Consider the following 26,829-nt stretch of genomic DNA (forward strand, 5'->3'; position numbering starts at 1 on the left):
TGACGGCACGCTCAGGTAGACGGGCGACGCACAGGAACAGGTTGGCAGGAGGCCCCGGGCGGGTGAAGTCCTGGTGGGCTCGGGTCCGGAACCCGACGGCCCGTCTTCAACGCCCACTCCGGTGGTTGACCTCCTCCTGCCGTCGCTTCCTGGGACTCTCCTGGCGTCTCCCCGGCGTCTCCCTGCGTGTCCTCTTGCGTGTCGCCCCCGTTCTGCCGGCGCACCACGCTTTTTCTTGTGGTATGGCCGATTTGGCATTTACTGATTGGCTGCCCGACGCCCCGTGGTCTTTTCTAATTGGTTGCTTTTTCTTCTTGTTGTTTTTCCTGCGCCGCGCTTTCACGTGCCGGGCGCTCTTCGGCGTCGTCGTTGTCCTCCTTCCGGCTCGGCGCACGTGCACTCAGCGTCGTCTGCTCTCGACCGTCCCGAGCCCCGCACCACGTCGCGCACCACACATCACACTTGTAAGGCTATAATATCTGGCTCAAACTGCTTGCAGAATTGTACAAGGTTGCTTCTCTTACTTCGGATAGAATGACAGTTCCATTGCCAAATTTTGAGCCGTGGGTGTTGCTTGTAGTCATCTTCCTCTTTATTTAGCCTCGCCATCTTGTTCGCTTAGGGTCTGCATTATCTTGGCTTCTCTCGCAGGGTACTTAGGTTTCTTGCGAGCATTATCTCTTTCTTCTAGCATGTGAATGCGTTGACTGAAACTTTCTCCGGATTGTGTCATTTTGGTCTGTAGAGCCTGAATCTGGTTCTCTATTTCGTTCTTGAGAGATTGGAAGCCAGTCTGTATCATCTGTGTTACCGTGTTTTGCATAACCTGCGTTACTGTGGACAGTTTGGTTTCCACCATGACGGTCACGTTGGCGTTGATGCAGTCTTCAAGTGTCTTGAGGTCGTTCTGGGTTATCACCGCTTGGTTCGACAGTGTTGATGGCTCTGGTCGTGTTGGTGATGGTGGTGGGGGTGGGGATGAAGGCCGCGGTAGGGGTGTTTGCGATTGCTGGGTCTGTTCTCTCCGTAGTTGTTCTATTTCTCGCATCAGGTATTCGAGCTGTTTTTCTGTGCTGGCTTCCTTCTCTTCTGTCTTCTTCTTTTGCTGTTCTAGCTCTCGCTTCAATTCATCGTTCTGTCTTCGGAGAATCATTATCGTGTCTTCGTACCTCGTGTGTCTTGTGGTTTGAACGCCATTATTTTCCTTCAACGTATGATTGTGCCCTCTGACGACGTTGGCCCAGCTTACCTTGCGCTGGGTGTTGTCGTGTTCCACGCCCGTTGCCGTTGTCCGGGGGACGCTCTGTTGTCTTTCCCTCGATCGCGATCCCGACTTGGATCTGGATCTTTTTGTCTGCTTGGCCTCATTTGGTGACTGTGGCGATGGTGACATGGTCATCATGTGCTCGTTGTCGTTGATAGATACTACGCTGGCCTGGTACCAGAAGCATCTCTGTCTCGATCTTGACCGCTCCCTGACTCTCGATGGTGGCGATGCCGGTTTCAGCTTCCTTCGACAGTCTCTACTCGCCGTTTCATGGGGCATTCCGCAGAGCTTACATTTCGGTTCGCATTGGTGGTTATTTGGATCGGCGTTGTGTTCTCCGCAGTTGTCACATAGTTCATCGTTTGGATTAGGGCAGACGTCTTGTCTGTGTCCTATCTCCCCGCAAGATCTGCAGTACTGCACTGACTTTCGGTAGGGTCTGCAGCAGGTGAGCGTACATCCAACTTTAACGTAGAACGGAACGTGCGGGCCCTCGAAGGTGATCACTGCCGACATCGATCTTCCCAGCATTCTAGCGTACAGGATTTTGCACTTGTTGGTCGTTGCTAGTAGATCTACTAGCTGCTCGTCGGTGGTGCCTTCCTCTATTCCGTGAACAACGCCACGTACAGTGCCCGGAATTGGCTTGAGGTACGGTGTGACTTCGTATGTTGCGTGTCCTATTTCGATGCTTGTTATTTCTGCTAGTTTAAGTGCGCAATCCTCTTCTTCGGTACTTGCCAGAATTAAGTTTTGTTGCCACTGTGTCTATGATCACCTTGGCGTAGAGCTCCTGGGGTGTGACTCCGCATGCTTGGGCTAATCCTCTTGCTATCACTCCGTCTTTCCAGTTTGACACTTTCACACCGGCTTTAGGTCTGTAAACAATCTTGTAATGGTTTTCTGGTAGCGGTGGGGTTGTTGGCAAGCGAGGCCGTGACTTGCTTGCGTTGTTGTGTGATTGACATTGAACGGCTGTTTTTTAGTCTTCCTGTAAAGATTATCTTTTTTACGCATGCTCGTTAACAAACCTTTAGTTATCCAGGGATTACGTGGGAATTTAAACTTTTTTTTGCATTTGACAGTTGTATTGCTAGCGCACGCAGCTTTCAAAAATAATGAGCAGAATTTTTCGAGTGCCTCTTCAGGATCACATGGATTACCAATTGATGACCAGTTGGTACTATTTATTGTATTAACAAAGTTATCCCGGTCGAACCGGGATGTGAAGTAATTAGTGTCATAGTAAGGTTTTTCTGTAGCAAAGGTAACGAAAATGGGAAGATGATCTGTGATAGACATGTCAATGACACCCGCACTTGGAGATGGTGTGATATTGCTTAAAGCGTGATCAAGAAGAGTATTAGTTCCAGAAGCGGAAAACCTAGTAGGAGAAGTAATTAAAGATTCAAGCCCGAATCCAACAAAACAATCGCTATATGATATTACTGAACTATTATCAGTATCCAGTAAATTGATGTTAATGTCACCAACTATTAAAATCTGTTTATTTTCAGCTGAAACTTTATAAAGAATTGTGGAAAGGTTGTGCAAGAAATCAGGAATAGATGAAGATGGGGAGCGATAAATGCAACCAATGATTAGACCATTGCGATTACTAGTAGACGATAGGTTAATTTCGATCCACACTGATTCACATTTAGATACGTTTAAACATAGGTCAAGCCTACGTTCGTACTTGATTTTCGATGATATGAAGATAGCCGAACCGCCATGCCGATCCGAACTGCGGTGACAGTATTCGGAATAGAACGACCGAAAACCATATAAATTACCATCAGAAGAGTCAAGCCAAGTTTCGGAAATGCACAAAAATGAAAAGGAATGACCAAGTGAATCAATAAAGGCAGTAATGCTATCTTGGTTCTTGCATAAACTTCGCGGATTGAAGTGTAGTAATGAGTAGTTAGAACCAGCGAGCAACGATTTTGTTTCTGCTGTTGAGAGCAATGCCATAGAGGAAATGTTGTCAAGAACAGATTATGAAAATGACAAATGTTGCGAATTGATATCTATGTGAAGATGCGCAGATCTGACTCGGCACTTATTCTGAAGACCCTGCTGTCATCAGTCTTGCGCGCCTAGATATGGCAATTCTCAGTCCAAAGGTAACGCCATTTCATTTCTTTTTTGAGGGCCAGCGCTTTGCTGAATAGTCGTTTGTTGTTAATGGTCAGGTGTTCGTTGACGTAAATAGCGCTATCCTTGCTTCCTGTCAGACCTATCAGAGACGTATGCAAACGTGCTTTTCGAGCTTTCCGAAGGAATTCGTTTTTCTTGTCACGCGAACAAAAACGGACGATAATGCTTTTTTCTGGTGTCTTGCTGGCGACACGGTGAACTGCGTCTATGTCTGTCGATGCAATGGGGCATTCAACAACTTCTGCAATTGTGTTCGAAATGACAGCGCAGTCTTCCCCCTGTGTACAGGGGATGCCTTTGATTTCAATGTTATTTAGCCAGCTGTATTGTTCCATTGCTGCAATCCTCCTGGCGAGCGCTTCGTTTTCGGCCCTCAAATCTTTGTTTGAATTTAGCAATTCTTTGACAGTAGTCTGCACTTTGTCGTACTGGTCACTCATGTGATGCACACTCTCAGCCAAAGATGTAAGGTTAGCAAGACCGTGGTCATCAAGCTGTTTTGCAATTTTAGAAGCAAGTTCATCAACAAGGTTGTCAAGTTTTTTATTAAGGAGTGATTCAAGTTGCTCAATTTTTTTAGCCAGTTCAGCATTTGAAGGCATGTTATATAGCACAGGCAATAACCAAAGAAACACTAGTGAGCAGCAGCCACAGGCAGAAGCACAAAATGGGAAGAAATATCGTAAAAAAAAAAAAACCTGCAGTGGAAAGGCAGATAGATTTTCAAAGGATGTCCTAATTCCAGCGCCTGCTGCTCACAAGTGGACCAAGTGCCTTAGTGGTTCCTTTTATACCCCCTTCAAGCCAGGCAGCGCAGGCGCCGTGGTGCTCAGGGGGAGACGCAATAAGGCCGCACGTGCAGGCAGGAGAGCCACAGTCGTGAGTCCCGTAGATCCTTTTTGTCATCCTGAGGCCAGGCAATGCAGGCGCAGTGGCTCCTAGGGGAAGCGCAGTTAGGCAGCACGTGCAAACAGGAGTGCAGCTGCACGCGGAAGAAGGCTGCGCAAGATGGTGACAGCAGGAACCATGTAGTCGTCAGCACTGCAGTGGAAAGGCAGATAGATTTTCAAAGGATGTCCTAATTCCAGCGACTGCTGCTCACAAGTTGCCAGGTATTGGTTGGCTCACAAGGTTGCCAGGTATTGAACAGCACGTAAAATTTTTCGTACCGTTGATGGCTGTTAAAGGGAGCCTGCAACACTCTTTATTTTATGTGGGAGGACACAATATTAGAAATACTTGGCGTATAAAAGTAATTCAATCCATTCAGTAGAAGTGGAGTTAGTGGCATTCAAAAAGTGCTTTTCGCTGCCTGCACAGTGCTCCAGCTCCGTCTTCAATGGCTTGCACTGCGGAGGCTACATTGGCAGCAACGTTCCACCCACTGAAAGGGGGCACAGTTTAAATTTTCTTTGAGATGTTCATGTAGATGCCACTGCTTCCCGTTTTGGCGCCTATGACATGCTAAACTAAACTTGGAGGCTGCCACTTAACAAGACTTGCGGAAACCAGTGCAGTTAATTTTTACCACTCTTGCCGCCTTTGTAGCACACCGTTGTCGCTGTTTCATGTTCGTTTTCAGCAAAATGTTTGCAGAGCGCATCTCCCAAAATTTCCACAGCTGTGAAAACAACAAATGCCTAGTTCGTGCTGTGCGTCTACTTTCGTGCAAGTGAGTCTGGGTGCACACATATTTTACACACAAAGCAATAGATGCACGCGAACGCACAGACATACATTGTGAAAGTGGTCGGGGGAACTTCAGCGACGCCACAATCTTGCGCTGCGGAGGAAGTGGCACAACTCGAGCAGATGACAGCTGCCGAATACCGGAAGTACAAAACTGAATTTTTTTCTCGACAGTGAACACACTGGTATTATGTTATTTTTATTAAATCATTTACCATAAACATTGTTACAGTTGCATATAGTTTTGTGACAGTTGTTAAAGTTGATATTCCTCGTGACGTTCTCACACATCTAGCCAATAGTTGTCTGAGGGCGCTGTGGCATTATCGTGCAGTTTAGATGGCGGGGCTTTGACAGAGCTGTAGGAAAGCATGACCGATCTTTACAGGGGCATAGTGCATACCTCGCTGCAGGGAATTGAGTAATATTGGGCCCGGGTGTTCACGGAAGCATTCTCTCGCGTGCGGTTTGATTTATTTGCCCTGTTCAAAAAGTGTTGCAGGGCCCCTTTAAAATAAGAATATAAAAAGTTTCCTACGATGCAGACTACTGCATCGTAGGAATCGTCATACGACTTGCTACCAGTAGAGCAACCAGTGTTCATAACACCCATAGCATAATCGAACTGTGTATGTGAGTGCATGCAAGAATACTCTGTTGTTGTGCGCCTGTCAGAAAAACCAAACAAATCAGGAACTTGCAGTAATCCTTCATTCTGTTACGAACAAGGGGCAATCAGATCTCGCAAGCAGAGTTTTGAGAAAAGCTGTGCAGGCATGGCAGCATTGTTTGTATACAGCATCGATTGTGAGCAACAGACGAGCAAGCATCTTGCGGTGACCCTTTGAGAGATTGGAAACCAGATAGACGTCAATTTTCACAATGAACAGAAACAGCCTGCGAGACAAAACTGAAACTACAGTCAAACCTCGATATATCGAACAATTTCTATATCACATGGAAAATCGCATGCATTTTTAATTCTTTATTTCGAACGGGGCCGGATGTAAAATGGATATATCGAACTCCGCCGCCCCAGACCAAGTGCGCTCTGTTGACAGGAGGCGAGCTTTCCCGCAACACTCTCGAAGATAGCGGCGGCGCGATCGGCGTTCCAGACTGCTGCGTACGACAGCTGCCCACATCGGTTGCGCCGAGGGCGCCATTTGAACGTAGCGGCGTACACACGCGGCGGCCGTGGAGCCAGTTGGAGCGCTTTGTCCGTGCTGAGCCACACATCATGTGCATTGCGCACTTCGTTGGCGGTGACGACAGCACCGAAACAGTGGCGGAGTTAACAGACGTGGAGATCGCGGCAGAAGTGACTGCTGAGCGGCCAAACGAAGACGCTGCCGAGGCTGATCCAGCAAGCGCTGATGTTGCCCCGCTCCCGACTGCAACTGAGGCTGTAGCTGCTTTGGCTGTTGTACGCCGCTACTGCGGCGCAATAGAAGGCACTGGACTGTCTCTTGTGGACCATTTGGACTATGTTGAGGACGCCGTGGTCAAGCACGCGGTTGCTAATATGAAGCAGGCTACGCTGCTTCAGTACTTTCAGCGAACTGAATAAATACTTTGTTTGAAGCTTCATGTGAGTATCTATTGCGCCACGATTGGTTCATTGATTGATTTGCGCTAGTTTCTGACGCGTTTTCTGCGTGATTTTATATATCGAATTCTGGCTATATCGAACTATTTTGCGATCACCGCGCTGTTCGATACATCGAGGTTCGACTGTAACCACGGCGCGGCCTCACACACACGGATGCACGAGCGGTTGTGAAACGCCAGCGTAATACAGCCATGGAATGAAAACCAAGAGACTACAGAGCAAAAAAAAAAAAATCATTGTGTTCAGACAGGGTGACAGCACTTGCTGGGTAACAATGAGTTGAAAAATTTATGCATTTTTCAAACATACAGATGGTGCTGTATTATTTACGGCATTGACCCTCAAAGGGTTCATGGATCTTCACCATAGGCGTATCTACCGAGGAGTAGGGGTGTTATGATCGGCCAGCAGGGGAAGCAACCTTCCAGCCTCTTCTGCCCTACCGTAACAAATTGCTTCACGAGTCTCACAACACATTGCCTCCAACAGGCCAGTAGTACATTTGCCCCCGCTTTGGAAAGCGGGAACTGTGAGCTGCACCCTGGCAAAATCAACACAATAGCAGCTGAGGCCAAACTTTTCTTTCAGAATAGCACCGATACAAGTATGCTTTTTTTTTTTTCTATGTATCCCCTGTCTGGGCAGCTAGGACCGCCTTTTGGGGCACACCTCTATGCGCTGTAGCAGATGGTGCTCGGCAGGCCGTGCCTTGCACGCCTGCATTGCAGAGGAGGCTGTCTCCAAGCAGTCCAAAACAAGTTTTACCTTCCGGCCACTTGCATCATCCCATGTTTATTGGGGCTGTCTGATCTAACCATCTTTGAAAGCACAGAATCAGCTTTGCTTTTTATAATTTAGCAGTCTTTAATCATTGTTCCATTTTAGCTATTTTATCACTGGATTTAGACTTTCCTGTCTGTTTAGCAACTAAGTTTTCTATTTAGCACTTGAATTTTAGCGACTTCGAAGTTGTGAAAGTTGCTTCAAAATTGGCCTAGAACTCAATTTATCATTAAAAAACTACACGTTAGCAGCCAAAACTCTCAATGCATAGGCACCGTGACCATGATGAAGCAACGGTTGCCTTTACACTGTTAAGTGTTCACATTGTGATTGTGCTTCACAGCACTGTGGTCATCGCATCACATTGGGCTAAAAATGTACAATTTTTTTTTTTTTCGTGTTCTGAAGATTTATTTATTCTATCACAAATATCGGTAACTAGAATAATGGAGAGGTAATGTAGACCAAGTGCCTTTTTGTGCTGGGAGAACTAGGTTATTTGTGTTCTTTTGAATGGTGCTGTATTTTTAACCTGCCAATCTGAAGGTAAATGCAGGATTTAAGCTTTATCATCCATTATGTGAATATATTGGTGAGATAAAAGCTCTGTACCCCATGCTGGTAAATTCACTGGTTATCCAGTGAATTATCCATTAACATGCATGAAATGTCTAGGTAAATGATTTACTTCATTTCACTGTATGCTATAGTTTTCCAAACTGCCTACGTTTTTTTAAATCCACTTAACAGTATTAGCAAGAATTTGTTACTTTGCTGGCTCACTTAAGCAACATGCTTAAAATATTTTGGGAACACTATACTGTAATGGTTCGTTATATGCGATTGATAACCAGATCTGTCAATGCAAAGATAACTCTTCGTGACAAATTTTTCAACCTCTCTTAATACAATAGTAATCCACAAATATCCTATGCAGTTAAACCTTTATATAACGAAGTCTGTAAAACTGGCAATTTGCTTCGTTATATTGAAATATTTTTATACTGAAATTCAACCTTTCATGCAAATAAGTACAGTCACTGATGGATTTTTCTTTCACAGAAGGAACTGCAAAATTTTCCGAATTATTGGGCAACTGAAAAAGGCAAATTTGAACAAGAAATAAATTAATTTTGTTGAATTTGAGAGTCAGCTTTGAAAGATAGGGTTTCATGCCATGGGGGGTCGGCGATATCTTCACATTGGTGGTATGAAGCGAAACCAGCCACGCTTTCACATCCACTCAGCCCTTATAGCTGATAGTGTCACCTGTAGTGGGGTAACGCTATCATGGAAAGCGCGTCGCGCTTCAACGCCTCTCTAAATGTCGAGAGTATGCAACCTCTAGACTAAAAATGCAGGAAGACAGCACACATGATTTCACATTCATTGCACACGCACACACAACAGGGCACACAGGCTATGTATGCACTCGGCCATGCTGACAGCCATGCACAACTATGGCGGTGCTAGAAAAGGAGCTCGCTCGAACCTGCCCCCCTCACACAGGAAGACATAGCTCATCAAGCCACCATCCTTATTGGCGCGATAGGATTTTGCCACAATTGGACTTTATACGGAACATCACTATGCTTTGGTGGTTGCTCTTGGTCGTGCAGCACGTAATTTGAGAGGTGCATTGCTTCACAAGCAACCGCTTGTAATTCCGCCATTTGACCCTCTGAATCGGCAGAAGGTTTCATTTATTGTCTTGGTATTGCTTCGCAGCGGCAGTGGAATTTCATTATATTGAGGTTCTATGGACAAGAAGTTCTAAAAAGTTAGATACTTCGTTATATCAAGAATTTCGTTATGTTGAAGTTTGTTATATCAAGGTTTGACTGCGCACACCCACGAAGTGAACATTTCTCCAGATATTCCAGTTATTTTAAAAGCATACAAAAGAAACAGAAGAACGTGCAAAAGGTTGATTCCAACGTGTTTTGGCCAAGGTCCGGCCTTTATATATATATATATATAGAGAGAGAGAGAGAGACAGAGAGAATGGAGTGGAGGTTTGGCACACCCGCGCACACACACACACATACGCATGAAAAAATAGTTGGTGCCAATGATTTTCACTCAATTTATTCTTCATCTGTACATAGCAGATATCGTAATCCAATCCACTGTTCCCCCTAGTGTACTTCATGAAAAGATATTAGATTACATGTGCATGTGATGCAGCTAGCAACACTCAAATTTTGTGCTTTGAGCTGCTTATAAGTATTGAAAAAAAATTGGAGGACGCTTAAGCTTCACCTGCAAGAGTGGAACGCGATAGCATTATCGCACCCCGTTCGCACCACCCACTCATTCGCTCGGCATGCTCTTGAGTCGCACAAAGACCAAACGTGCACCTGAGCAAGCGGAACGAACCAAAGAACTCGGTGTCTCGAAGGGAGAAACAATCTACGCGAGCCAAACGTGATCGGCACGGACAGCCGGCCGCGACACGCCATGAAGGCGGACGCGATCATGGGGCTGACGCCTTGATGTGATCGTCCTCTATCTCGCTTGGGGGCATCACGCAGACGCATGACTCCTCGCCAGCAGCACAGCACACTTCGCAGGGGGCGCTTTCCCACCAGACGCACTACGGCACAGTGATCACGTCAGAGGCGTCCCGCATCGGACGCTGCGCCTAGGAATCGCGCTGTGATCGGAAAGAGGAGCCGCGTCGTGCAGGCGAGTGGCGCACTACCTGTAGGTGCAGCGCCGTACATTGCGAGGAGGGGGTCTTGTGTGTTTGCCGCAAGATGGCTCTGCATGCGCGGCAAGCGCAGAAGAAATGTAGCGGAAACGTACTTTGCTACGCATTTAACTGCGACTTCTGTAATTTACATGCTCATAATTACCGATATACACCGCAGTATAACTTTCTACGGCACGTTTCTAAGGCAACACCGCATTCACTAGAGGTGCTTTTGTCCCGCTTTGAAGCATCGAACTCATGGCTGAGTGGTAGCGTCTCTGTCTCACACTCCGGAGACCCTGGTTCGATTCCCACCCAGCCCATCTTGCAAGTTGTTTTTTATGAATTGCCTTCCGGGATTTTTCGCTCACAACCAATGGCGCCGACACCGACGACACCAGCTTTTCTGCGGCACGAGCTCCTTAACGCTATTGCGTTAAAATATTTTGACTAGGACATGCAGGGAGGCAGAGCAGCGATGGCGGTTTTATAACATATGTGTGGAGAACCATTAAAGTTGTTCCCTACACAATTGTGCAGGAACGGGTAGGTTTTGCACAGGATTGCTCATAATTGCAGTGCCATACACAGCTATTCACTGTGTATGGCTCTGTAAGCACTAAAATGCACACAAATCTGGGGGCTTTTTTCTTTAACCCCTTAATTCCTGATGATGAGATAACTCGCCATCACAACGAGCGTCCTCTGGTGCTGATGACGAGTGAACTTGTGAATTTTCGGCAATGTTTTGCACATGTGTGTGTGCAGTTTCTTGTAATTTTGACAAGAAATTAATACACGATGACTTTCACGATGATACAGGATGATAATACACTATTATTTTTCAGTGTGCATTTATTAGCTGCTTTCGTTTGTTTCCGTGCTGTCTTTTTTTTTTTAATCAGGCTAAATATAAGTCTGTGTATCATTAGGGTGTTGTACCAACAGCAAGTAATTGTTGTGTAAGAACTGATCAAAATACTTGTGCCCATTTAGTTTAATACTGCTTTTTTTTTAGTCGATAATTGATATTATTTTGGTTTAAGAAAAATTTGATCTTTCAAATATTCTTGCACTCTTTCTCTTGTCACTCAAAATATTGGGGGTTTATCTTTTTCTAGGCTTGAGGAACAGCATGATAACAGCTGCCATCATTGGGTCCCTGTTCTGCGGGTTGCTTGTTGTGGTGGCTGTCAGCTGCTCATGCCGGCTGTATGCACTGCGGCTGGCACAGCAGCAAGCAGCAGCTGCCGAGGGCCCTATGGACTCACCTCCTTTGTTTGCAGACAGTGCACCACCGGATTTTTGGTTTCGAGAGCCTCCACCACCATATGCAGTTGCTGTTGGTGACCACAGGTGCGGATCACTTCTCTCTCCCTTTTGTAGGCTTCTTTCAGTATTTCAACAGAATTATTCGAATTACCTTCATATCATTAGAAGGATATTCCCAAGTTGTCTTCTGCCATAGTGATAAAAGGCATTTGAGTGTCGAAAGGCCTCATTCACAAGGGAGGAAACGTGCATAACTGCTCAATGGCTGGTGTGTCCAGTTGCAAGTGAGCATTTGTGTGCGTGCTCTCAGTCATCTGCAGTCACCTTTTTTCCCCTCAGTTGCCTTCACTGCCATGCTAAACGTACTCTAGTATATGTGTCTGTTAACTCGAAGCAGTAAAACCGGTGGAAAATAAGCTGGGGGGGGGGGGGGGGGTCGAAATTTCGCTATACTGGCCATATATTGCAAATTCAGAAGTTTAAGTAATCCATCATCGTACATCTGCTGTCTGCACGTAAAAACACTTGATGTCATGACTTGAATCGTAATTTCTGCATTCGCTCCGTGTAGAACACTGCATGACCAGAGTGCACACAGCCGTGCTTGTGACCAGCCACACAGGTATCACACTGCCACTCATGGTGCACATGTGCGATTGTCACTTGCGACGATACTGCAATGGTAGGTCCACTTCACTGACATTGAAAAATGCAGTGAAGTGCTGCCAAGAAGGGTAGAAAATTTGTATTATTGGTGGGAAGCTGCATCTCTTTGCGAGCATTCATGTGTGTAATCTAGGTAAGCTGCCTTCCCCTTTGTGCTCCGTCGCTTTCGACCCTTATGTTCATCCGACTTTGACCCAGAGTCAGAAAAAAAAAAAGTAAAGGCTGAAATGTAGATTGGTAACTGCCAAATTTTTTTTTTTTTCCCCTTCTCTTTCCTATGGCCTTGTGCTGCTGAGCTCGAGGTCATGTGTTCGATCCCAGCTGCGGCAGCTGCATTTCGATGTGGTAAAAATGCAAGAATGCTCATGTATACTCAGATTTAGGTGCAGGTTAAAGAACTCCAAGGGGTCAAAATTAATCCGCTTCTCTGTGGCACAGGGTCTGCACCGAACACGTGCGCATTGTCGCTCTTTGGCTCTTCAGTTTGTGTGCGGAAAATAAATGCAGTTGCCAACTGATTTTTCTGGACACAGATGGGGTTGCAAAGATTTCTGTATTATCAGGCTGGCCGGAAAAATGAGACAGTAAAATGCTTTTTTTTTTTTTCTTTAGTTTTTCACAACTCTAGCATCGTGGGAAAATCAGTCGAGGCCGCAAGTGCGTTTCACATTCATCCATTGCGATGCGCAATGTTGCGAAGTGCAGTAATTGTGCTTGCAATTTTAGCTCCGCAATGCTGTCAGTTTAAACTGTGTTCCGCAAATTCATCCTTTCGGAACATTGTCCACACGCGAGCTTTCGCCATTCCTACCAGTACGCACCCACTCAAACTTTGCTATACACGTTCACGGTAGTTGCCGGCTGGTCGCCTGTGAACTCCACGCCTGCTGCCGTCAGTGCAAGCTGTGCATGTTATTTCATGCCAGGTCTCAGTGTATTCGTCTACGGATATGAACATATTGGTGGCAAGGAGTTACGGAGTCGCCATCTATCGGAAGCGCCTTGCTGGCGTAGTATGAGGGATCGCGCGGCGCGCTCGTCATAGGTTTTGCTGTCAGCGCTCACTGCAAACACCACGCGCAAGCTCTCCCGGACATTTCTATAAGTAGTTTCGAAATGAGAGAAGTGTTTTACTGTCTAAATAATAATCTTGGGCAAACTGAAAACACAGAATCGTTTACAGACGCTATCTCTTTACCGAATACGTACAGTGAATGCCACTGTGCGCGGTCGCCGCGATAGAGTCTCCCGAACCGGATTCTTGCGTAAAAGGTAGGTAAACGCTGAGAACAAACTATGTGAAATATGTTCTTATAGTGTTTGTATAACTAAATGGAGCGTAATAGAATGAAGCCTTAATGCAGCGATCGCACAGATTCGCAGCGACCGACTGCGCGCGCCTGCATGCTTGTCCGCGCACTGTTTCGCTTTCGCCGCGTACGCATTTTCGCACCGTGCCGTGAGCTTTAGGCCGCAGAATATGAGCATTTGACAGTATACAAGCAACCATTGTTGCGTGGGCGCTAACAGAGCTGTTCAAAAATAATTTCATTGTAGAGAATTCGACGCCTACGGGGACTGTGATGTGCCGTCACGACAATTCAATCTTTTTTGTCTTCTAAATTCTTGGACGTTTCAATATTATTCCTCGAGTTGCGTCGCACTGTATGTTTATCAGTGTTCTCAGTGTGCGATTTCCAGCTGGTTCTTTTTTGTAATCCAGTGAATTAATTCATAACACAAACATGACCATATGCCATGCTTTTTTTTAATGTGCTTCTTACCGCTCCCTTTCCACTCCAGTGAACTTGCCAGTATCTATAGCATCGACAAGTTCATAGACCAAACCGTCATGACATTAGTCGGGCAGTGGACTCGAGCGAGCGTCTCAGTGAACGTTTTCCGAACATCGCAGACCCGGCGCCGTAGCAGAAATTTTCCTCACGTCTGTGCTTGCTGCATACCCGAGTTGTAGCCGATGACTGTTTGCCAGTTTTATGTTTCGCGAGCCAAGCTTCACGCAGCTTCTTGTCCTGCGGCTACGTGTGAATAAGGCTGACACTGGGCTCCGTTGCGTACGTCCGACACTGCGGCACCGAGCAGTAGCCTACCATGTTGCACGCCTTCAAAGGCAGCCACTACCTATTGTAGTGCTTTCAAGGGTTGTAAAGGAGACACTCGAAGCGGGAAAATCTCGCCACTAAATGAGGACCGCAGCGTACGAGGGAATTTAAACTCTCGTCTTCAGCTCACTTTGGCGCTCCCAAAGCAGCCAACGTGGCCGCTCTGTCCATGTGATCCCTAATAGCACGTCACGCCGACGGTGGCGCCAGCTTTTCCAGTGGTGGAGCTCGAGGCCAATATCAAGAGCGAGCTTCCCACAACAGCATACCATCTGGCATTCCCGCTGGCTAGGCCCTAAGCAGCGCTGTCTCATTGGGAGTCAGCAGACAAAGTTGCGGTTTGGTGCAGAGTCAACAGAATGCCTTGCTGTGGCTGTACAGCACTTAGAAAGCAGAGGAACCACCTCAGCAACAAAAATGCGGGCATATGCCCCATTGTATGCTTCGATTCCTGAACACCCGTGGCTGCATGGTGTACACATTATGCTCGTGCACAGACTTTGAAAAATGTTGTTTTGATTTTTGTGCAGTACCACTTGCAGTGTGGAAATTTGCAACTCCAGTACGTTATAAACGGTCTCTGCCGTACTGCACATAGCGGGGGCACATTTTTCTGCCTTCCATTACGCCAATATTGACCCTTTGGGTGTCGCATTTTTTTTAAAAATACGTCCCCCAGGGTCACATTTTAGCACGAAAGTGTTTTATGCCAGACTCCACCAAGAATTCTCACGTGTACATACATCATGGAAATGACGTCACTAAAGTAGCACACTAGTTTTGTAGCAACCATGCGAGATGGTGGCACTAACACGAAAGTGCTTTATGTTGTACTGCACCAAGAATTTCTCGCGTGTACGTGTAGCATGGAAATGACTCCACGAAAACAGCACACTAGTTTTCTAGCATCCCCGCAAGATGGCACCATGTGGCTGTTTTCGGAGCTTTGTGCTCTGATGGTCTGCGTTAATGATGCAGTTTTGCCACATGGATTCTCTTCAGAGTCGCTGGACTAGCCTATGACTCCTGGTTACCTCCGAAGTGCAATTTATAAACGCGTAGCAGCGGTGTTTACACGTCGCCTACTGCTTCGCTTGCAATGGCGCAAAGTAACAGTGCTGCATTAAGTGCTGTAGAAATGCAGCTATGTCGATGGGTGAACATGATGAGACTGACCATGTTGGCCCCTCAACAGACGCCAGTGGGAAGCACAACACATTCGCGTGTACCGGGCGTACACTACATATTGTGCCTCTCACATTTGTGAAGCTGAGCAGGCTGCCAGTTACCTGGCTGCCAAAGACACTTCCAAGCTGGACTAAAATGCTCCTACCTTTAAATAAGCTGCTCGGCAGTAGGATGCCGCACGCCAAGCGATGCCGCAAGAAAGCCGCCAACCCGCAGATAGTGTGTGTGTGCACCTTTCGCAGAAGCAAAACGCGAATTAGTGAAGTGGTTTACGAACAACCCTTTCAGCTTCGCTTGTACAGTTTGCAAACGCCTGTGATTTCTCGTGCATTTGCCCAGTGCTCCGATGTGTGCAATGCAGTATCTCTGCAATATGTCTCCTGGTCGTGAGTCGTTGACAACTTTCGCTTGTGTACAAAGTGTCGCGGATCTCTGCGCAGTGGTAGGGTGCCCGTGATGCCTAGTTTGCAACGGCTTCACATACCCCGAGTACCCTTCCCATCCCCCGCCTCTCAACTGTATCTCTTAATGTCGAACAAAGCTGCAACTACTTCTATGAAGACATGTTTCACTTTTGTATTATGACCGATTCCTATGAAAGAAGGATCAACCAATTCTTTTATTGAAGCTTTAACTTCATCAGAGTGGCTTACGTCATGAAAACACAAGCAAATAAATTTTTAGGTCACGTTAAAGGGGTCCTGAACCACCCCTCGGGCTTGGTGAAGAAACACAGTTCATGGATAGGATACACTGCTGTGAACATCTCAGCCAAATCTTGCAGTCGTGCGCAGCACGTCTAGCTCGCAAGTGGAGCACAGTCACCTATTTCTTAAACACACTCTTTTCAACAGAAGCCTTCTTCTCACTCTTTTCGGGCGTTACATTTCGTCATACCGCACATTTCCACAAGTGGCAGCTATCGGCCAATAGCTGACTTTAATCAAGAAGGGTGTTTGGATCACTGCACTTCTTCCTGCTGTTTCTGTGTATATTTATTGACTCAGTTTAATAAGCAGTGCTGAGATACCGAACATCTTCTTTCAAATTTTGATAAGAATTACTCCTGGCTGCTCCTGGCTAGGCGCCTCGGCAGACTTCACTTCATATTTAGCTATTGACAGTGCTTCAAAATGCGCAAGTTGGATGTGGCTACTATGATGGTGAAGCTGGTGCAGAACAAAGCCAGTCCGCACCGCGTAGCATGGCCAGACAGGAGCATACGAGTGCGAGCGCGCACTGAAGCCCTGTCATGCACAAAGCAAACGCTGCACATATGCACTGCAGTTGCATGTAGCTGCAGTCTGTTATGTAGCGTGGATACCATGGCCACCGCGGGGTGCCACAACGAGTCCGCTCGCTGAACACACTGCGGCTCGCTGAGGACTACCGCATTGGAAATAGTGGCGTCTACGTGAACATCGAAAATCAAATTTTAGCTGCGCGCCATGGTGACGTTCAGTAGGCTGAGCGTTGTGGGCACGCCCCGCTCCACCCTAGCCTTCACAGTGCAAGGCATTGAAGAAGGAGCGGGAGCACCTCGAAGGGGACCTTTGATTGCCAATAACTACACTTCTGCTGAATGCATTGAAGTAATTTTTTGCGGCAAAGTATCTCTGAAGCCTGTTTTAACTTCAAATGCATTTCTTGACTTCGATAAAAGATCGTTCAGGAGCCCTTTAAAGGGGCCCTGAAACACATTTTTAACTAAGAATGGCCTCAATATTAAAGGATGCTCTCTCACAAATCTCATGCCTTTAAAAATTTTCAAATCCTTCAAGTATAAGTGTAGTTATCACTCCGATACATGGCTTTCTCTCTCTTTTCATCTCCGCCAGCGTGCTGAAAGCTACACAGGGGAGAAGCCAAGAGGGCAAAGCCCCACCCAAAAGTTGAGTGTCTCGGTGGAAAGGGTTCGTCACGGCACTCCGTGGCAGCCGCAGTAGACTACACTATCTCAGTGTCTGCTGTCTCAGAGGCCACGCGCAGCAGACGCAGCTAGCGTAATTGTCGTGTGTAGGCCGGCAGTGCGCAGATTAAATTTTTTTTCTATGTTTTTGAGGTCACAAACATAGATATGTTTCATTGATTTAACTCAATATTAGCAATTATGTGTTACTGAGAACATTCTCGCAATCACGAAATAAGCCAATAGCATGGATGAGTCCAGCTGCTTGCGATGACGTTGCATGACGACATTGTGGAAGTAAGAGCAAGCGATTTTTTGCTGTTTTTGACATGACATTGTAAATTCAGTTCCGCATGCCCATGGCTCTGTTCCGAATGCTCGGGACTCAAAATGACACGCTTGGGAATGCCAAACATAAAGTGTGCAATTGCAGGAATGAGCATACAGCAATATGTTGCAACAGAGCCGCTTGTTGGCCTAGTTGGTGCTTACTAAAAGATATGTTTTTTGCTGCAAGTTAAAACACACACAAAAGGAAGACACATAAAGACAACACATGTTATGTGTCTTCCTTTTGTGTGTGTTTTAACTTGCAGCAAAAAAAAACGTCTTTTAGCACACAGCAGTAAGCTAGGTAGAGTAGGAATACTCCTAAACTACCACAGTAGTAGCCGCCATAGAGTGAAGCGAAAAGTCTGTTCTGGTGGAAGCCGAGGGATGACAGAACAGCAAGAAATTTTTTAGAAGTCTTGAACGGTTGCAGTACCCCAAGAGCAGTGCTAGGCGGTGTTTCATTCCAAAAAGGCGCATTTTCAGATGGTTTGGTCACCACCATACACATACATCCGTGACCACATGGGACTTGTTTTCAATGCCATGCATGTATGTGGTGACACTAAAACAGTTAATGAGCTTGGTCTGGGCTTTCTTTTTCTTTTTTTTTTTTTCCCTCACAGGAAGATGCATTATCCTGGTACAGAAAGATGCATCATTCTGGTCCTCCTGTTTTCTGCTCTCACAGCTGAGGCGCAGCACAGTGCAGGCAATTGTAATTGTATGTTCTTATTCAAAGATTGAAATGGAGTCCTTTTTGTTGTAGGTACCATGTCCCACCAGATGGTGTGATAGTGTATGGGCCTGGAGGTGCACAGAATGACTTGGGAAATCTGTGTACGCGAGGCACACAGCGTCGCACGCGGCGCCTGCGGCGCCATCGCCGGCGCCCTCCGTCTCCTCCTACACCTTCAGTCACATCTCACGAGACAGGATCATCAGAGGAAGTGCTGGCCACCGCAGTTCATGGTGACAACAGCCTTGTCCTGGGTGTCCACACAGCTACAACATCCAGGCGGAAAGTCTCGACAACATCTGTGCTGTCCGAAGGGACTAGCCGAATGGCCCTGCCTGTAGTGGCCACAGACACAGTGGTCAGCTGTGATGACACACGGCCATTGATTGAGGATGACCCCCACTGCACCACATGAGTCACCGAACGTAGTTCGTACATGTGCTGGTGCCTCATATGAGCTCTGGGATGTCCACATGGCATTGCTCAGCAGTGGCTATATGACTAATGAGCACTTCTCAGATGCCTGTCTTTACTTGCAGGAGAATCTGTGTGGTAGCTGGTAACTTTAATGGCATATACCATTCAGTTGACATGTTTTGTCTGTGAAGAGTGTCACATGCACCATCATTTACTTTTTGTCATTGGTTCATTCATCTGTTTTGCCAGCAGCTTATTAACCAGCCAAGCAAACCACATTCTAGATTCACCATTTTAAAGCTAACTGCTGAGTGTACCGCTTATAATTTTGTGGTACATGGCTAACATATTGTGCAAAAGGTCAATTTTGTCTTGTGAATGGTACCGAAAGCGGATCCACTGTGATGTTACTACTCACCTTTAGGACTTTAGGACTTGGTGTGCTCCACCTGAAATGACACTAAACCTGGGCACAGCACGGTGTTATCACTAAGACTGATAGTGTTCAGTTTCCAGGATGTGATGTTACTAGTTAAAGTTTACAATAACAAAAAGTCTAAAGTCAGTGCTTGGATATTGTACTGCTTTAAGGTTTTCCCAGGGTCAGTTTTAAATACTTTCATGTTTTTAAACTTGGGATCACAAGTTGCAGTTCCCGCTTTTTGCCTGTTGATGTGAGCTGCATAGACACAAGTTCAGTCTTGTTATGTACACAGATATATATATGTATAGTTGCGATTTGTATAGGTTGTTGTACAAGGATAGAAAGGGTCTGTACAGAATTGTATCATTGTTAACAGCCTTCCCACTTACTTTAAAAACGTTCATCTTTCTTCTGGCAGAGCATTTAGTCCTTATCATTGCGGATCATGTACCACCCTGCTTTCTTCCTTCAACAGTCTGCTTTGATCAAGTTTTACTAGGTGTACTATCTGAAAAAAGAAATGTAATGCACATTTATGTCCATACTTTGGCTGCAATGTCATGACGTGCACCAAACTAAAATTGAAGATTGGTGCAAGTCAATAATGTAATCAGGCTTTTATTGCCACTTGTTTTGTATATGTTCACTCCTGCGTGCAATTCAAGCAAACATTTGAACTTGTGGCACTGCCAGCGAAAATACTTGTTCAGCCAGTATGCCCTTCTGGCGTACTGCTTTAGCTGTTCTTAGCTGCTTGAAAGTTTTGTCAGCTTAGAAACTCTTGTCAGTGGTCTGGAATGGTGCAAGAAAAGAAAGTGGAGTACTACCTATACGAGATATTTTTTTTTAAAGACGATACAGAATTTTTTTTAATCACCTATGGCAGATAGCACAATTATAATCCTAGAAGTGGATTAGAAGAGGTGGACATTACTTGCACAAGAAATTGAAATGTACAATCAACTAATTAACAAAAGTGATCTAAGTTTTTACCTTTATGGCTCATATTGCATTTTACTAATTGTAGCTCGTGAGTTTACGAGACGTATTCATTTGGAACTAATTCTCAAAATGACACCAGTTCCATAATATTTATTTGCAATATGTGCAATGAAATACATTGGCATTCCCGTAACTTTTGTGTTCAATGCATAAAGCGGTGCTGTTTTAAATAAGGTAAGTTGTACAACAGTGCATTTTAACCACAAGTATGACTCCCTACATCTCGAAATCCATGCCATTCTGAGAATTCATTCCAAGTCATTCCTTGCAAACTCGCAGGCTGCAATTAATAAATTGCAATAAGTGCTGTATTCTGATTAGCCAAAAACTTCATTTGTGAAATTTTGTTAGTCTGTTATGGATTTTGATTTCTCATGGAAGCAATCTCCACCTCTTCAAGTGATTCAGTTCATGGATTGGAATTGTGCTATCTGCCATGGGCAACTTATAAAAACTCTGTATAGCTTTAAAAAAAAAAACACTCTATATACTAGGCATAGAATGATGGAAAGCAAATTGGCACAACTAATCCACAATATATTTTTGTAGCAATGTATGTAGCTAAACGAAAATGTGACTTTTAAAGCTTATGGCATTTAGTTTCCACAGGATCTTTAAATCACCATACCATAGCATCTCCCATCCTGCCATACCATTAGCTTCTCGCAAGCCAAATATAATGACCCAAAATTATGCTATATTGACCTAGTGAAGAAGTTTGTCTTTATGATTATGATTAGGGCAGTTTTTGAGTGGATGTTTTCTCATGATAGTAAATACAAAGTTCCTTATTTTGCCTGCCTGAAACCAGTTCTCCTTATTAAAGGTTGGTGCAAGGCCGTGCAAGGTAGTTATCCCCTTCAGGCATCAATTGTCTGTTGAAAAGTTTAGTTTTAATGCATTTCTTGCACCTGCAGTGTCATTAAATACATGCAGCAGTAAAAGTGATTGAGGATACGAAATCTCACTGGGACTCACCCCTGCCCCGCTTGCATACGCACTCACACACACATTCAAATATATGGACTCGCCATCGAAACTGTAAAAAACACTTGAGATGCGGCAGCAGTGTAAACTGTTTTGCATGCTCCTGTGTGTGGGAAATGACATGCCTTTAAAAAAATTTGCCAATTACAAATCACTGTTGTCGGAAACAACGAAGAGAATGCACTACATGATGGGGCATACTTGTGTTGCAGCAAATATGCAGGTGTCTATCCTGCAACTCTTCTCCAACACACTTAGTGCGCGGTAATAAATTTGTGAGCAGGAGTGTCCTTATGAATATGTGACATGATTAAACATCAATACCTCCACTAGTGCTTATGATTTTTAGTTGTCTTGGCCTGGATAATTGAACACTCTGGGCCTAAAGGAGATGTACAGTACCACATATTCTTGTGTAGATGCCGTACCACTAAATTTGTATGTAAATATTTAAGGTAAAAATTATTTCGAAAATTATTTGTGCATTGTCTGTGCCTGTCTTTTCTAGGCAGGCTTGTCATTCACCCATACTGTGCATCCTTCGGCATCGGCACTGTGGAAGAGGCATATGAGATGCCGTTGTCAGTGGGAAGTTCGTCGAACAAGCAATGGTGTCATCTCAAAATTCATATCTCTTCGACTCATCCGATCACACTTTCGCCCTCTGCATACACTTGTGCAGTATACACCACTGCTTCTTGTAGGCAGCGCCTGCCACTGTGTGCTGCCCTGGGTGCTTGCACATTGCGCAGACTTTCCAAGCTTCATACATAATACCTCTGTTGTTGCTCCCGCACTTCCTGAAACATACGTGGGCACTAATGTTTGTAACATTCCATTCACATTTTGCGTAAAAACCTTGGTAGTTTATTGACCGTGCAAGATAATGTATGGCAAGGCATCTGCGGCCACACCTGAGGGTGGCTTCACCTTTGAACAGCATGCTACAAGTGAACCAGAATCCAGCTGTTCCAGCTCCACGGTTGCATGCCAGTGAGAACAAGTGAAATAGCAAATGAAGCTACAAAAAAAAACTTCCTGAGGTTGTTGCATACAGCAGCAAAAACGTCCAGTTTTTCAGCAGAAATGCATTTATTTACTTTTCACTTGTGCAAAGACTGCACCCTAAAAATTTGTACTCAAATTTAAGAAACGTGGTGCTGCGCTAACATGAGAATATACACTATAAAGTTGAACAACTGCAAGTGCTCTGTAGGCATTGTGTACTTGTGTAGGTCAGTCATGAAATCAACTGCGTACACATTAACAGTTTGAACAACATTTTGGCATGGAATGAAAAAGCTTTAAGTGAACGAAACTGCACTGAAATTTTTTATTTCAAATAGTGAACATAAAAAGCAGCCTCGATGCTCAATTTTGGATTCAAAATACGAGTGGATGCGTAGGAAGACCCTGCAAAAATAAGCATTTTTTATATCGACGCTGAAGGAAATGCCACCATTACCACTTGCCAGAAGTGGTGCACAACCGAGAATGCACGACTTCTCAGCATTACATGGCACCCAAGGCTGCCTGTGGCACACTGCACAGTCTCGGAGGCAACAGGCTGGTACTTGCATCATACACATTGGCTACCAGGTGCATGCGTTGTCTGCTTAGGTGCTGTTTAAAGACAGCTTATCAAATTATATAATTACCGGCCCTGCAGCTTTTCCAAAACTTCTTCAATGCACTACACATACATAACTGATCAAACTACAGTGAAACTTCATTGCATTTGGCCTTTGATATAGCATAGTGCAGTCAAAGAATTGAAGGATGTATATTTTGATGCCTCTTTATCAGGGACCACCAAGAACGTGATGAGGGTTCAGTTTATGGTAGTATTCCCTCCTAACTGTTCCTGGAAGTTAGACCAAGTTACATTTTGGCATAAGAGAGTACTACAAATATACTGCAAGATAGGGCATTTTTAATAGCATTTGAAATTGATCTAGTAGCAGTACTACTATTGTTTCTTTTCTCTCTGCACTGTGTCTATAGTGATATACAAGGGACGTTCCGAAAGTAGGTGCGTCATTTTTTTTTTAAAGACGATGCACCAGGTGAAACAACCACCATAAGAATCCATGGTTGTTGCTGGTTCAACGATGGAAGGAGCATCAGTCGAAGAGGAATGACGCATGCACAGAGTGCCGAAGAAGAGAGAGTAGCAGCAGACCGGCGTGCCCAAGGTTATTTGAGTACAAATCGCAATGGCAGATGGACATGTGCCGACAATGTGGTTGCCAATGGAAGTGTGTACTGTTATGCTGTATGAATGGGCACCTGGGCCACTATCTTGTCCGCATTTGAAAAGCCAACATTCAGTTTTGCCTCACGCGATTGTCCAGGCCGTGCCGATATCGCGGCCTAGGTCAATATAGGCCAATCGCTTGCAGCGAAACCGAACATCGGCTTTTTGAACGCATACAAGATAGCACCCCTGTTCCCTGCTTTGAAAGCCATGCTTTTGGAACGTCACTTCCAAAACAATGCTGAGGTGGGGCAGGCTATGCGACAATTCCTTGCATCACAAGGCAGAATTTCACCAGAGTGGTTTCTTCAAGCTAATTACATGCTACGACAAATGTCTGTCGGTGGTAACTATGTGGAAAAATAGTGCAAGGTGTATAGTTCATGATGCGATGGTGTATTTTTTGGGGGGGCAGCAATAAAGTTTCCGTGTGAAAGTAAATGACGAAACTTGCTATCGGAAAGTCCCTTGTATAATGTCGCTTGGCAGTTATCTGTGCCTACACCTCATTGCTTTTTTTCACTTATGTGCGAGATTCTGCAGCATGACTAACATACTAAATCTCAGTAGTTCCCTTTTACATTGTAGAAGCTAAAAAAAGCCTTAACCATTAAGTAACACAGACGCCTGCCAGAATGTATTTGTGTATGCAATGTCATCTGCTTGTCATCATCATCAGTATTTTCTCATGACATCTGCAAACACATCTGTGCAGAAATTGTAACTGCATTATTACAGGCATTACGTTGTTATCAGTGAGAACTGTAATAATTTGTGAGAAAACTCAATATCTGTGTGCAGTAGTTGGGAGCCAGTAAAAGCTACTAGAGTTCACGTTTCCATGGCAATGCCAAGGCAGTCATAGTTTAGTTGCTCTTAAAATGGCGACAACTTTTTACTCGCACGTTGTAGTTAACACGAGATGAGGCAAAGCGAGAGCTAGTTGCACCGTTTCCTTTTTCTGCAAATTCAACGCACTGCAAAGCGCTAGGGTATTCATAGTAATGTGAGTGGGAGGGCGTGTTCCCTGCTGGTGTCTTCATTTTGGCCTCGCACAGTTTCTGAAATGACACGCTTGAAGTTTTGGATCCTGCAAGTAAGCCTTTATAGTCGATCGAGAGCTGACGAAAACACATTTCAAGTAGCTCAAGGATTCTGTGCTAATTTGTGCTGCTTTAGAGAATGGGACTATTTATTCCACTTAACGTGCAGTGTTGGGAAACAGCAGGGCATAATTGGTTAAAGCACTGTCTAGAGAGAGAGCATATTCCATTTGAAGTGTCCCTGTTGTTGCACACATGACTGACTGCACAAACAATTCGGTGTTAGTACTATGATTTAGTGATAGAATGCAGCTAGTGGAGTCTGTATGCCTTGACAATGCTGAAGGGAACTACTGCTGCGAAGTATGTTTCTTTGTTAGTTTTTTTTTTTTTTCTGTGTTAAACAGTTCTATCTTGGAAAAAGCTGCTCAAATAAATGAACAAGGGTGCACAGGACATCTGAAACTTGCTGCTATATACATATTGAAGACAGCAAATTATAGGTGTTTTTTGACAGCCTACTGCTGTACTTGACTGCTGTAGTAATCTAAATTGTGCATTTCTGCTTGCAATATGGGCTCTCTTTTCTCATATGATCTTTCATGAAGCAGGTGAAGTCAGTGATCAGGGTTTCGTGTGGTTTACTATTCTTTTTTGCAGCATACCCACTTGGTGGTGTCTTTTCTTGTGTGAAATTAAAAATAAATTATTTTCAAGGATTAACCCAGCTGACTGCTGTGAAACTTGTGCTGCAAGATGTGAAGAGACCTTGGCACTCTGTCTTATCAGAAGTTTGTCTTAATATATTAAGTGCACCGTATTAAGGTAGATTAGGCAGAAGTCCGCAAACTGGTATTCAGTATAATCTTGGAGGGTATTCGCTGCATAACTTTTAATTGCAGTTGCATTCAAGTTCTCTCCCTCCTCCATTGTTCAATGGGAAAGTGTCATTCATTCATTCAGGTCAAAGCAAGTGTACTTTATTCAATGCATGGGTGCCTCCTCACATGTTCTTACATTTTCCCCCATGGGGAATGTGGCACAGCATTTCTTTCATCTTGTCTGTATGCGATGCCATGATAGCAAGGCTACCTGGTTCTGTTCTAATTTCCACATTGTCTCATGGCAAGCTGCTCCTTCCTCAGGCTTTATGTCCTCCTCCTCCTCTTGAACATACAATCTCCCAAGTGCCTTAATGTCTCTTTATGCTGAGTCAGCCCATTTGTGGGCATGATTTATGCATGCACGGGATATAAATGATGGGAACCATTATTGACACTTCAATCTGAAAGTTCACATATTCACTGTAGTTTCATTTAAAGAAGCATTTATTGCCTTTTTTCTTTAAACAAACTACAGGACTGGCGTGTGTTGAAAGAGTTAAAATTTAATATGTACAGTCACTCGCAGCAAAAGCATAGCAGTGTGGCAGCACTGCATTTTTGAAAGTGTAGTGTGGTGGCTGCTCTGTACCATGCAGTGCATGGCATTCCTTGTGTGCAGATCACATAAGCAATGTACCCATTGTAAAGGAAACTTGCATTGTATATGCAAAATAGAACCTATTCTCCTGAAACTAGACTGCCTGTCATTAAAATGGTTTTTGAAGATTGTCTGAGAGTTGGTCTGTTGGTACCCATATGTCTGTCTACTACACTCTTAGACAAATGTACACTCTTTGGGGTGTATATTTGCCACACAATAATCGTCATCTGCCTTGCCTGCGCTTCCTTTCTTGAAAACTCTGCGCCCACTACTTTCCTGCCGAGAATGCTCTGTCATTCTGATAACGTGCATGGGGTTCGTGACTTGCAAGTACCGGGCTGCCAGCGTTAAAGGAACGAAATGCGGACAAGACAGATGACGATTATCGTTGTGTGGCAAGATACGACACGAAAGGTGTAATTTTGTTTAAGAGTGCACAAAAAGGATCCGTTCACACGATTTCCTTATCACTTGTTGCATTTCTTGTTGTGAGTGTTGATGTATAGAATACTTTACATAATAAAAAAATATTGTGTGCATTATAAAACATCTTGCCAAATTTCTTTGCAAGTACACTCGAACCTCATTATAACGAAATAATTGCTATAACAAAGTAAATGGAATTTCCCTTGAAATCCCCATAGATATTCATGTATATAAAATCTAATTTTAACGATGTGAAATTGTCCTGCCATTGGATATAACGAACTAGATTCGTCTCCCAAACCAAAAAATACCCGACCGTTGCGCGCCGAGTATATCGCATTCCACTGGGTTC

The 26,829-nt window shown here is 44.7% G+C and overlaps 1 protein-coding gene across 1 annotated transcript in view; it reads left to right on the forward strand.

Moving 5' to 3' along the window:
• LOC126547744 (uncharacterized) overlaps window positions 1-26,598 on the forward strand; it is a 62,460-nt gene extending 35,862 nt beyond the window's left edge. Inside the window, exons 9-10 of the mRNA XM_050195712.2 lie at window positions 11,331-11,565; window positions 18,467-26,598. Of these exons, the coding sequence (XP_050051669.1) occupies window positions 11,331-11,565; window positions 18,467-18,851 (620 nt within the window). The 3' untranslated portion in view covers window positions 18,852-26,598. The remainder of the gene's footprint in view (window positions 1-11,330; window positions 11,566-18,466) is intronic.
• Window positions 26,599-26,829: the final 231 nt, after the last annotated feature.

The sequence above is a fragment of the Dermacentor andersoni genome, chromosome 1 (genome assembly GCF_023375885.2).
Source record: "Dermacentor andersoni chromosome 1, qqDerAnde1_hic_scaffold, whole genome shotgun sequence".
NCBI lineage: Eukaryota > Metazoa > Arthropoda > Arachnida > Ixodida > Ixodidae > Dermacentor > Dermacentor andersoni.